At 39.5% G+C, this 14,251-nt stretch overlaps 1 protein-coding gene across 1 annotated transcript in view; it reads right to left on the minus strand.

Moving 5' to 3' along the window:
* LOC140241201 (uncharacterized) overlaps positions 1-14,251 on the minus strand; it is a 141,403-nt gene that overhangs the window by 17,178 nt on the left and 109,974 nt on the right. Inside the window, 4 exon segments of the mRNA XM_072320960.1 lie at positions 356-533; positions 2,311-2,449; positions 4,872-4,976; positions 13,463-13,539. Of these exon segments, the coding sequence (XP_072177061.1) occupies positions 356-533; positions 2,311-2,449; positions 4,872-4,976; positions 13,463-13,539 (499 nt within the window).

Below are 14,251 nucleotides of genomic sequence, written 5' to 3' on the forward strand. Positions count from 1 at the left end.
CTTGGTGCAAGTTTAACCATTCTATTCAACGAAGCTTTGCGTCGAGTTACACTTGCACGCTCATGTAATATATGGAACCATCGCACTCATAAACATTGAATATTTGTATACTATTGTATTCTCCTTCAATCTCTGAGATATCCTTTGCCAATGATATGATCTGATAACCATTTCCATCTCAATCACTTTTTTACCGAAAAGTATTGCTGGACAGTGTGATGTGTGAAATACAAGAGATAGATTGTGTTGCATGTGATGAGTGAATATGGCATGACATCGACAACAATGAGGACTTAGAACCTATTAAGTACAATGTCTTCCTCTAATTGATGACAATGGGTGTTCTTCCACTCACTGCTCTCTTTCTCTTTGACGGTGCCAAGCTCTGGGGTCTCCTCTGCCGTGACCGGGGCAGTCTGCTGACCGGGGTCACTGCTGACATCTGACGTCTGTGAGGACGCCAGGGAGTTGGTGCTCTTGGTGAGGTCATGGGCGATTTGGGTGAAGCTTCGCTGCATGGAGGCATAGCGATCCTATTAGCAGTGATGAGGAGAATGTGGGGAGGGGGTAAGAGGAATAAGAAGGTAAGTGGAGAAGAGATCAGCAGAATATTTGGTCATGTGATAATCAGCTACTTCAATTATGTGTTGTTATGACCTCAAAATCCTACACATTTTTGGATAAGAAGGAAACCTACTACATATAATAGTATAATGGCCACTTCAATGGTGTTTGAAAGCAAAAAAAAAAGTGTTATTTGAATATTGGCAATCAACTGAATTGGCATTGGCAAGTGAAAATCAGCTCAAGAAGATGACATTTATTGAGATTTGCTAGGATATTTGACATACATAAATATGACAAAAGTCACAGGCTGGCAGATGACCTCATTACGCTTTATCAAACAGTAGACTTGCAAAATGACTTCCTATTCTTTTTGTTATCTAGTCTACAGGATTATTTTTCTTCTTTCCTCTGTAAACCCAAAAAGGTCAATAAGTTTTGAGACTAACTTCAGGCTTAACAAAACTTCAGTGTGTAAGTACATGAATACAATTTTCATGAATGGTAAACAAAACATTTCTTTCATTCTCGTTTGTACTGTATGTGCATGTTGCTCTATGTTTTTTTCTCCAAGGAACTTTTCAAAAGTTTGCCCAACTTTGTCTCCCTCAGATGCATATTCAGCCCCCAGCAGGTGGCTAGGCCATTAGACTGGCCCACAAAATGGCTCGTGACGTGCAAGGTCATTGTGATCGGGGTGAATGCATGATTACGAGGCACCAAGTTTTCCCACGGCCACACTGCCAAATGTAGGTACTGGTGCAGACAAGTCAAACATGAATAACAGCACTACGTAATTGTAAACATATTTAGAATAGCTGCTTGTAATACTGGTGTATGTATTTTCGTGGCCACACATAAATATTGGTGACAATAGTTTTATGGATAAAAGATGTTCAATAATGACAACAATTCAACACCACCAGTGCCACAAGCAGCGGTTTGACCTACTACATTTCATAAACTTCCTTTCCTTTGTTAGTATTGCACGTCCCCTCTGAGACACTGGAACTCAATATCATCCTGTTGACTGTTGCATAGGATTTCTCGTGAGGAATAAACTGGGTCACAGAAATGTCTGAAAATAGCCCCACAAAAGTACATTGATATCTCTGATCTAACTGGAGAGCATTGTGTCAAGTGTAATCACAATGTCATTGTAGAAGGTGAAATATAAAACGCTGCTACAAACAAACTACAATTGTATATCTCCTGATAATATATGAAATATTATGTAGAATATGAAGACCTTAGTTTAGCATCCCTTCTCATGAAATACCATCTATAAATAAGAGTTACACATACACAAAGATCTACATGAACTGTATTAAACAGTAATTCTACATCTATAAAATATTATAATAAGCTGTATACAGCATGATTTTGTTCCATTGTTTCTGGGTAACTTTAATAATCATACAAATTAGGAAAGATACATGACATATCATATGTACATGTACATGTATATTGTTGTCTTTCACTGAATTAAATCAAATTGCATAATGTTTATTTGTTCATTTTTATTACTTTTTTTTTTACAACATGCAACAAAATTGTGCCATCATCTAGAAATAAGAATTATTTGAATTTTAGAATGCACCAGTGTGCACAAAATTCAGCCAGTTTCATTTAAAAAAAAAGTAATGTACACAAAATTATACAGCTGCTCCTAGCAGAAATTTGAGTTGTAAATTAAATTGTATGACTTCAGTGTGTGTATCTCTGCCCACTGATCTCCGCACTAACCTTGTTGTGCTTGCGGTCAAGGTAGAACTGGTGTTGGTTGACCGCCATGGTCCACATGGATCGAATCAGGGTAGGATGGCCGTACCAGGCGTGGACGGTGGCGTTGCTTACGCCAAACGTCCGTCTGCTGACCGACACTCTATCAGAGAGGAATGGGGAGGGGGACAGCCATGAGAATATGATCAATTCAATGACACCTAACTAGCAGTCCTTACCAGCTGCACACAGCACAGCTCATGAGACTGCCATAATTGCTGTCCATCACACATCTTACAATAGTACTTAAACAGAAGTTTCTTTGCCTGGTGTGCAGAATATGAATCTCCCGGCATTAATAGAAAAACTATAATTCATCGCTGAATCCTCGAAACAGCCTAAACTAAGAATGAGAGCTTCCTCTGTCACAACAACACTAAAAGGCAGGACCGGCAGTACATCTGCCAATTTAGCCTTCTTTTAAAAAATCCCTCTGAATTCATATGACGCATTAACTGGCCAATGATATTTCATCCCTCTTTTGTGTGTGTTTGTGTGTATCCTTGGGTTTCTGGTTTCTGTTTTTGTTTTCGTTTAGTCAAATATTTTGAGTATGACTAACAACAACTGGTTGGCATGCAATGCTGTGCATGCATGGGCTGTTTGTTTGTAAACCATGACAGGCTGTTTTCTGTTAACTTTACCCATATTTTGAACAATACGGTACCATACCATCAGACACAAAGACTCAAAAGTTGTTTTTGGCATCATTTTGACTGTCAAGGGTCCGAGTCTGGCCAACATTTCAGCTATATTTACGATGTGTTGATTCATGAGTCATACCAAGTGTTGAGAAGCCTGAACAGTCTTATCATATACACAAACACACACTGCATGTCACAGAAATATGCCTCTCTTCAAGTACAGTATGCCAACTAATCAATGCACATGTTGGTGTGCGATGCATGCCAGCATTTGTTTCGTTTTTCCTTTTATTTTCATTGTTTTCTTTTAATTCCAAAAAGGAAATAAATCTAATGGATGGTTTTATGATAAGACTACCAGGCTCTCACGGCAATTCTCATTCATCATGCAATGAGTAAAATACTGGACTAAGTAGGCTTGTTGAAAGTGATCTGGCAATCACTCCTTCGATTGAATTACAACATTCAATTATCTGTAGTCAATCAGTGTTGTCTTACTGTAACTTTTCCCAGCCTATCCTCAATGTGAGCCAATCGTTATGTGTGCAATGCTTCATAGAAGCTATTACACTTTTCAGTTAATCCATGCCAATATTTCTATTCCTATGGAAACTCTAAATTGCACAAAACTGAAATCCACAGCAAACTACCCACAAAGTATTCAGAATCTGAATCAACAAATTTCATATTTTAAAATCACAATCTGTTACAAACACATCAACATGTCAATGAACAAAAAGTACTTCAGGGCATGTTCCATTAACCATGCAGATACATGTACAGTTATATGAGACAAATCAATGCACACATCAAATGTAAACAATAATCACACATACGAGTACACAAGTAGGATAAGTACATGTGTATGTATCACTCTGCTAATGCACCTGGACCAAATGTTTTCCTCATACACTGACGAACAATAATAATGCTACAAACAAAATTGCATACTGGTACTTGCTGTAGACATGCACACATTGATGCACACTAACGTAATTGCTGTATACAATTTACGATGTATCTGCTTGTTCCACAAATGGCTACAGGTGTAATAAAATAAAATAAAGTGAAAAAAAAAATAAAGAGTGGTGATACTGTATGGCTGCTACATGTACACATGCCATGACTAGTTTATATCTAATCTCATATTTCCTTAATGGATCATAGAAATAATATCCCCTTGCCTCTCTTTGAGGCAATCACATTCAGTATCAAAATACAGAGATAATTCACTACTAACAGGAGTGCTCTAAATAATTGGATCACGAGATCTGCAAAAGTATCAGATCAGTAAATGATTTCTGCCATGAAAGCTGAAAGATGCTTTGAGTAAAGTTTCACACAAGTGCCCATTGTTCACCTCCCAACTAGCCCTTTGGTTCCATGAAATGATGGTGCTTCCACAGGAATTCATATGAAAACAATTACGTGCTATTCAGAATTTGGGAGGTGGTATACTTGGCATTTTCTCCCTTTTTATGGAGGTTCATGGAAGCAACAACATTAAATGTACACTCTTGACATACTGTGAAAAGTCATAAGAAATATTTCATATTTTATACATATGATACAAAATTGATAAGTTCTGAGATTGAAATGTAACACTGATTTTGTCAACCCTACCATCATTTGACCTGGAAGATTCTGTGTAGGTGCCAGTTGAATGACATCTTAGATGAAATAAGGCACAACATTCCAATGGTACTGAGTTTACTGAAGTTTTTCAAGATCTGTTCCACTTCCCCTCCTTCCCCCCCCCCCCTTGCTTTCACTGAATCTTGGGAATATTCTCTTGTTGTTGCGAGAGAAAAAAATTTGAGAAAGTACGTGGCTGTCAATGTGTGTGAGAATCTTGAGCAGCGTGATGGTCATGTGACTTACTGTGTGGTGGGGTCAGAGATTGCGTCAGAGAGGTCGTCGCAACACTCCTCCGGCTCCTCTAACGCATCTCGGTAGAGGTTGAAGCTGCTTAGTGTATGTACCACTCTATACCATCGTACACAGCGACATGAGAGAGTTGGGTGTCGGTGTTTGGTGTTCGGTGTTTGGGTTTAGTGTCAGGTTGCACACGGACATCACAGTCAAGACACAAAAAGAAAGATACACAGGGGAGCAACAACAGACTCACAGTAAGTTTCATGCATAAACTTTGTTGGTTAATGCAAGGAAACTTAAGTCCATGCATATATACAGAGTATGTACATATCAGTGTAAACACACTGAATTCACTCACTTTACAATATGAATAAAAGGATTCATCTTGCCAAAACTATTTAAGATCTTTTGGGGGCCCATGTAATTGCAAGCTGCAGATGACTGCCAGTTTATACAACACTTGGTTAGCCACAGAGCTATTGACATAAACTCACATTCAACTGCAACTGTTTATACTACTAAGGGCTTCGACAAGTAATCGTAAAGGAGTAAAAGTGGGGTATCCATACCTGGATTATGCAAAATATATTCACATATATCAAAACAGGACTTGTCATGCTCATGACACAAAAAGAATATACAGATTACAGGTGAACTGAGTATTAACATATACATCACATTATGCATATATTATTCCAGACACAAATCCACCTCGAACCACTTCAAGCACCGCCCCATGGATACAACAACTTATCAGCCTACCTACATGCGGCAGGTTGACAACGTACACCAACGACGTCACAGCATTGTATGCTAATGTCATCAATTAGAATTAAAACAATACCAATCAAAACACTGTTGCGTCAAGGGGGGTTAGTAAGAGGAAATAAGCGAGGGAGATTGAATATCACAGAACCATTCATCAAGTGCTAGTTTCCCACGGATGGTGGGAGGATGGGTTGTACTGCCATCCTACACAAATAGAGAGTCGCGAGAGAGAGAGTCAGCAAGGTATCCGGTGGAAGCACGCCGTAAATCTCACCTACTTATGGGAGGTTCGCTGTCAATGTCACATTACAATCGAGAAATATCACATCAAATGGCACAACTCGTTCTCTCCTGGCCATCGGGGCGCATCCCTCCTGCATGAATCAGCACCTGTCAAAGCGTGCCGCGGCCCGGCTGTGGTCCGTCTGTCACCTACTGTACGAGCAATGCAGTGGGCATCCATGCAGCAGGAGACACGTCTCACACACACACACACACACACACACACACACACACACACACAATAATGTGCAGTGGCACATAATTCATGTATCAATCCACCTTCGTATCCACATCCACCTCTTGGCTGTTCAAAGCTTGCATTTCTGTTTTTCTCCTCTTTTTTCCCCTCTATTCCTCTCCTGCTTTTTTCCCCTGTCAAGTCGCAATATTTCCCTATGAGATGTTATTTTAACAGCTTACAGTGTATCTCCATGCTTGCTATAATCAAGGAGCTTCAAAACTCCTTGCTATAATCACAGGAATAAAAACAGCTATCATCCCATTATGAAACAATAACAGCTCCCAACTTATTCCACAATAAAACAAGAATGCCACTTCATGCATTAGCTAGACCTACTGTAGAACCATCAGTTACAAGTCAGAGTTGGTTTTCTCAATGTCGGAGAGTCATTAAAATCTGAAGTGGGTACCTGTGTTTATTATGCACTTGAGGGTTACTGGCAGTGGTACTAAAGTGAAGGTGGAAAAGTGAAGGTAGAAGTGTGCAGTGACTATGCCTTACAACGTCATGCTGTTACCTGCACATTCAAAAGAAAGCATCCTCAACTACTTTAATAGCACTCCTGAAATGTAATGTCTGTAATAAAATAATGTGGAGGAGGGACTTGGCAAGAAAGACTTTGATTGGCGGACTGGCGTATTTAAATAATGCCATGTCAACATGTGCATCCAACAACAAGGTGCCAGCTTCAACTTATACAAGCAGTGTTACAGAATGTTACAGGTTCAGACTTCTTTAGCAGCAACTGGCTTCATCATTTAGATGATACCCTTGAGGAATTGTTCCTCTCTCTAGTTCAAGAGATTGATTTTAACACATTTGTTACTCCTGTCTCAATATACGTTGTTTGCTTCTAATGACATATTGTGTTCTTATTTGCCCAGGGGAGCGTCTTCAGTATACATTTGCGGGCAGTGTTCTCCCTTAATACAGCATTGTCATTATCATACTATCAAAGCTTTACCAAGTAGGCCTACCTATTGATAATCTGGCTAAAAGGATTGAGACAAGTGGAGGGAAAAAAGAGAAGAGACAAGAATGTTCTGAATAGGCCTACAAGTGTACATGCCATATATTTTGCAGCTGGGTTGTATTCTGTCAGCTGATACATACCGACAGACACTGTTCAACCTATGAAGTTTTGAAAATAAAACTGACATTATCAAAATATGTATGATGTACCAATACTAAAATGCTGCCAAATGTTTCACAAGTTATTAATTCTTATTCTATAAGTCAACTTGATGATTGTAAATCCAGTTACTCACATATTTTTTTACTTTGGCAAAGCATCTACTGATAATATCATTATACATGTACATACATTGCACATATTTAACAGGGTTTTTACTTTGATAAAATAAACATTATCGGAGACAATGGTAGCACATAGGCACATGCAGCTGAGATTTCTCAAATGCAAATCACCCTTTAAACAATCCCCTTTAAAGCATCCATCATGTCTGCTGGGAGGGAGGGAGCATGTAACTACACACGGTTTGTACCTATCAGTGTCTCATTACAGATGCCAGACACATCTCTCAAGGGGCAGATGTCTGAGCAAGGGGCGACTGGGAGGCCCTCTCTGCTGTAAACGCGCTCATGTTCTGCGGCATGTGAGGGCCATGATGCATCTACTTCTCATCCACATTTTGCTTCACTCGCCAGTCCCCAATCCATACTGCCATCCAGTGCATAAGAGACTGGTTCATTGCATATATGTATGCTGCTACTTCCCCCCCCCCCCCCATGACCAAATAATAACACCAAAATCAGTGGTGCTCATCACAGTTACAAGATCCTATTGCATCCTCATCTACCTCCATCAAAACACATTCTCTAAAACTGAAGCTCGCAGGTCTGCACAGATCTTGAAACTACAGGTGATTATGTGCATAGACGTAGGTGATAAATCTGTTGCACCCTTGTATGTTGTACATCCAAGTGGCCCATGGGGCTGAATAGGCGCGGGGTGTGGCAAGCGAGGTGATGATGAATACACACAATTCTGTGATCACTTGTAAATTCTTTTGAAAAATGCAAGGTGACATATATAGGGCTGGCTTCTCACGGCTGGCTCACGACCAATACATGGAGCATTTATACGTATGCCTTGCAATGGCTTGAGCTGCATTTTACTTGGTCCCCTGTTTACACAACCTGACATCAGCTTTTCAAAATTATATTATATACAGAAATAGAAAATTTTCATGTTAAATCTTCAGCATTTCCATCGCATCGTGGTCTAAGAAATGTACTGATACACTGTAGGTGTGGAACTAAGGCAGGATGAGAAAAACAAAAGAATCATTTATATTTCATATCAATGGACCTTTCATACTAAGATTTTCATAAAACTGACATGATAACCTCAAATATACAAAATATGAAAGCTATATTGAACATTCGCAGAACTTGATCCCTCTTCTCAACCCCTCCCCCACCCCATGCTCTGGGTGTGTCACATGGAGCCATCAACCTGCTTTCCCTAACATTCAGTGTTTAATGATTCCAAACTGCAAAATGGCCCCGGAGCTATAAAGGTGTAAGTTACTGGGACATCTGTTGTAACCAATTACCACTGATGGCCATGTGAGATCTTGCATTGGGAGAAGTGGAACAGCTTGCATTATGAAGGTATTGTGAGGTGTTGGAGTAATTATTGAAAATGCACTTCGCCACCGCTTTGGTGTCACTAACCTGCCGAGCATGTTTCTTTTCTTTCTTTCTTTTTTTTTTTCTCTCTCTTTTTGCGCCTTTTTATCCCAGACATGTACCTGGTCTAACATTTATTACTTACATTTTCATAGTTGATCTACATGCAAATACATGCAATCAATGCTGCATTTTGTCGCTGAAGATCATTTTTAGTCACCCAAGAATATGTACTTGGGGGAGGGGTAAATGGGTTCCATCACAGTTAACTCCTGCGACAAATGCTCCCATGAAATTCTGAATCTACACCAAACATATATTCTACCCACAAACATAGCCCTAACCCTAATCCTAATCAGCACATCAAACTAAACCTGAACACCCTATCACAACCCTAACCCTAACCGTAAGTCCTCGGAGAAAAAGACTGTAGATACTGCCGCAAGAGCAAATGTTGTTTCTCCCGTGAATGAAGTTCGCCACTGAAAATCAATTTGAATTTGATACAATAAGACTGCAAACAATTGCTTATTGCTTGATGAAACACCAGAATCAATTGCAAAGGTGGAAATTCTGTATTCACTACGGTATCAGGAGTTTTGATTCTTAATATGAGCACTAAATATGCATGAATTGCTTCATTATGTATGCATACTTCTCCAAGAAGATAGGGAAAATCCCAGTGACTTCCCTACACCATAATGCGCTCACCACACAAGGAAGTGGGTGGGGAAAGTATTTTCTCAAGAAGAAACAACTCAAGCTAAGCTAAAATTGCAACGTGTGCTATAGAATACACTGGGGGAAAAAAGGAATGTAAATGTCACATGCATGAAAATTCACTTTTTCCCTATTAATTCAAATGCACTGTTACAAGTTCAACCTTTGCTGTTTAGTTTTCAGAACAATTTAGTGGAACTTGACAGAAGTATCGTTCGTAATTGTAGTCCATAAACAGCAACATCTCATGACAGAAAAAAAAAGAAGCACAGGAAAAACTTTCAGTATTGTTTCAGGCCATCCTAGCATTTGCAACTGCACTCATCCTGTCTTTCACTGACAAAATGGGCTTGGAAACCTGCGGTCAATGACTGCTGAACATATGGCTGCATCTAGCCTTCCAGTGGGATAGGCAAGACAATACAACATTTATCTATTGTTTCTGAATGCCCGCTCAGCCAAGGCACCATAATTAATGTGCTACATATTGTGAAAGCACTCTGGCACACCCCATCAAAAGAGCAGCATTACTGTAAAATTGGACATTTTTGCATATTTTGTGCAACATGAAGCTGTAGCAAGAAAGTAAAGTGTGCAAATATATTGCTTGTTTTATGTCATATTATTCTACAGCTTTGATTTCAAGGTAGTTATATTGTAGGATTACAACTGCTATGTTACTTGTAGTTTTCTTCACATTTGCTAGTCCTTCAGTATGAGTGAAATTGCTGACGTATGGAGGACCTGTTACAGTGTATCTTTTAGTGTAGTAAGTGCTGCTGAAACCCTCAACAGTTCAAATGCTCAAATGTTGTGACCGTCCATGAAATTAAAAACATGTGAAATTAATCTTAACCAGCCGATCACGAGGAATTACTTGCACAAAAGTTTCCACTTTTACAGTATTACAAATAGCACAAAGTATTTATTGTCTATCAAGAAGGGAAACTGCATATTTTGGGTAAAAAACAAGTCTCACGGTTTGAAAAAAACAACAACAAAAGACTGGAACAAAGGACAGTTAGAAAAGAAGATTGAAATCCTCTTCTGGAAATCCCCACAGCCACTCTATTAACCAGCTTGATTTTTCCCTTTCATATCAGAACAAGAAGTCCTCAAAACAAAATATCTTTTCTTGGTATAAACAGAATATTATACCCTGCATTGGTCTATACATTGAGGAGTTTCACATCTTCTTGTGGTAAGCACAGAGAAGGAGTGACACAGAGAGATATGGAGAGAGATAGAGAGACAGAGAGCTTGTTAAACAATGTATGAAATACGGCCACATTAGAATTAGAGGACCTTCCATAAGCTGCAGATGCATAGCAGGTAGCATATATCCAAGGCAATTATTTCCAGCCTACAGTGTCTCCACATCAGCCACACAGCTGAGAAAATGTAAAAGGCTAGTGGGTTGCCGGGGGATACAATATTCTGAGGGGAACGATTGTCTTGCATCACGTCTGGCCTGACGGCAGATGTTCATGCAAAAAGCTGGATGAGCAGGAATGTACCCTTCTCCAACATACGCATCTTTGCCGGAAAATGGGCGACAATGCAGCCTTCAAATGGCATTGAATCGGGTGATTATTTTTCTAGGAGAACTGTACAGCTCGTTAGATCTAATAGAATTGTGTCCTTCCCTACACTATGGCCCTTCCTGGTTCAATTAGAAACTGCTGTATTTCATGTGACAAATATCCACAGATTAAGAATTTCCTTGTGCAGATGAATGCTCAGAAAAGAGTTCACCACAGCTAGGACGTCTTTTGCATAAATATCCTGTTATTCATACTTGCCTTGAGGTAGAAGAAACAACGAGAACGTTTTATCAGTCCAACATGATATTATGAGCAAAGCAATAACAAAATTTAATTTACTTTCGTTGATCTTGTTTAATTCTCATTATGATGACAAATCCTTTGTCCTTATATTTTCAAAGGGCTTTATACTGCTCCTGTAAAAGCTATGTTGAAGTTAATTCAAAATTATACACTTAGTTTATCCTTGTTTGAAGGACTTCTTTTAATTTTCATTGACTACAAATAGTTTAGATTTTCACTATTCATTCTCATTACTTTTTTAGTATTGGAAAAATTTGTTAATAACTTGTGCTGTATATGGCTGTGCCCATATGGCAAAACATCCAGCCAATGGATTAGTTGGACTTCTTGATTATCACGTTCAGGGCACTGCATCAAAACCTCAAGCATTCATACTTGATCAATCATAATCAAAACATGCCCCTGCAACCTTCACCAGCCTTTGCTCGAAATGTCCTAGGGGCCATCTCAACATATGAGTTGCAGAAATTTAATAGGCCAATAAGCTCAATCGTCTTGCTCTTTTTCTCTCCCTGGCATGACAGGGCAAGTTTGTCATGAGGAAGGGATTGAGTACACAGGATGTGTATTCCACTAGCCTCAGAGCAGGGCAAATGAGAACAAGGTTAGTGGTCATAGCACTCCTTGGCTGGCTGAAGAGAAGGCATAGAAGAGAAATGACCCTATGCTCTCTACCTACATGTATGAAGCGATAACATGATTATCACTGCACCTTGCGCCAGACAGCTGTCTATGCAAGGTGCAGTGCTAGGTTTAGCCATTATTTTCTCTTTTAAGCTGGATGTATCACATTGGCCGGAATTCACAGAGGACATTTAAATCCTGTCCATGGATTATGTAAATTTCCACTGTGTAAAAACATGGCACACATCGCATACACTGGCAGCAAACAGCCAATTCTGAATGCAGTATGATACTCACATGTTAATAGGAGGCCTATTTTGCATTTGTTTTAGCTCATGGACTCATAGTAAATCATGGATTTGATTTACACTTCTGTTGTGAATACCAGCCATAGGGTCCACACTGATGTTCTGTTTCAAGTTGTCATAAACACACACATACACATTCAAGCACACACGACAGACTTATTCTACCTAATGTCAGGGAACGATGGCTTCGCTAATACTTGATATATATGCATATTTTAAAAAAATATACCGCACACTTTAGTGTCTATAAACACAGGTCTTGGGAAAAAGGGAAAGAGGCTTTACAGGTAATGCATTTCTATCCAAGCAGAGATACCGTGTTACCACAAGACTAGTGGGCGGAATGGCTCAGGATAGGCCTTAAATTTGAGGTTAGGCATTCCTGTCACTATAGTCTTGGAAGGTGGTGATCTCCCATGAGATCCTGCTCGAACACACTTAAAAATGATTGATTCAGAGAAATTTCAACACCACACAGATACCCTTACCCTACCAAGCACAAACATGCGAAAGTACAGTGCCTCCCCCTCTCTTCAAAGCACACTATGTGCCTTTCTTTCTCCTCCCAACCCCCACCCCCACATAAAAAATAACTGTTTTGCTCTTTCTTTTCATATTGCGGCTCTACTCTGAGGGTGCGTCTAGACCGATTCCTGTCGACAACTTCCTCTTCCAAATTCGAAGATATTCTGGAGACAATGGGAGGTGACACAGATTGGAGATGTTCAAAAATGGCTCGGACTTCTCACCGGATGAGATCACTGTGGGGTTAAAGGAGTGATGGACATTCCAAGGAGACAAGAGAGAGAGAGAGGGGTCACCATGGCGATGCACAAACTTACGATTCAAAACACATGGGATATGGAGCAACAGCTCTATTGTTAGGGTCCACTGAATGACACAGCAAATCATTGCATCACATTTTTTTTTTTTTTTTTTTAATGGGCCAGGCAAACAATGAAGACAACAGATGCCACGAACCATCAGTCATCCAAGACAACAGCAGACACTGGACAGGCAACGAGCAACGACACAACTCAACTCAAATCCATGGGAGTGACTATTAAAACAAGACCGAAGGGGAGAATGGGGGAGGGGGTAGGGTGAGGTAAGACATTGAGGAATCAGTAAACTCATTGTCTTAGTCATTACCTTCTCGGGTCAGTGACCTCAATGGAGAACTTTCTGTCTCTGTAGTAGATATTCTGGAGTTGTCTCCACTGGAAGACCTACAAATGAAATTAATACAAAGAACAAAAAGAAAATAAAACAGAGAGTGATGAACTATTTAGTAGACTGTGAACATGTATAAAACTGTATAACATCTTAAAGGACAAGTTCACCTCCATAAACACGTGGATTGAGTGAATGCAGCAATATTAGTAAAACACATACAGCAGTATATGAAAGTTTGAGGAAAATCAGACAATCCATTCAAAAGTTCTGAATTTTTTAAGCTTCTGCTCAGTCACTGCTGGATGAGAATCAGGACTACTACAGTTCATGATGTCACATGCGTAGGACAATACAGGGAAAATATGGAGAGAATTTCAAAAAAGTTCATTTTTTTTAGAAAAAGTGCATATTCCCTTGACTTGTCACTGACATAGATTAAAGGTAATATTATTCCCCCTGCCTTCTGAAAGAGGCAAGTAGTAGTAGTGTTCTCATCCAGTGATGGTAGCACTGAAACTTCAAAAATTCATAACTTTTGAACAGACTGTCTGATTTTCCCTTAAACTTTTACTGATGTGTTCTAATAATATTGCTGCATTCTCTCAATTCATGTGTGTGTGAAGGTGAACTTGTCCTTTAAATACTTCTCAATTCAAACACTGCATGAACCCTACAACATACATTGTAAAGGCAGGGCTGCCAACATTCACACATCAAACTCAGGTGAGGTTCCAAGGGACAATCAGGGAGATACCTGCGTGTTAA

This window comes from Diadema setosum, chromosome 2 (genome assembly GCF_964275005.1).
Source record: "Diadema setosum chromosome 2, eeDiaSeto1, whole genome shotgun sequence".
Lineage (NCBI taxonomy): Eukaryota > Metazoa > Echinodermata > Echinoidea > Diadematoida > Diadematidae > Diadema > Diadema setosum.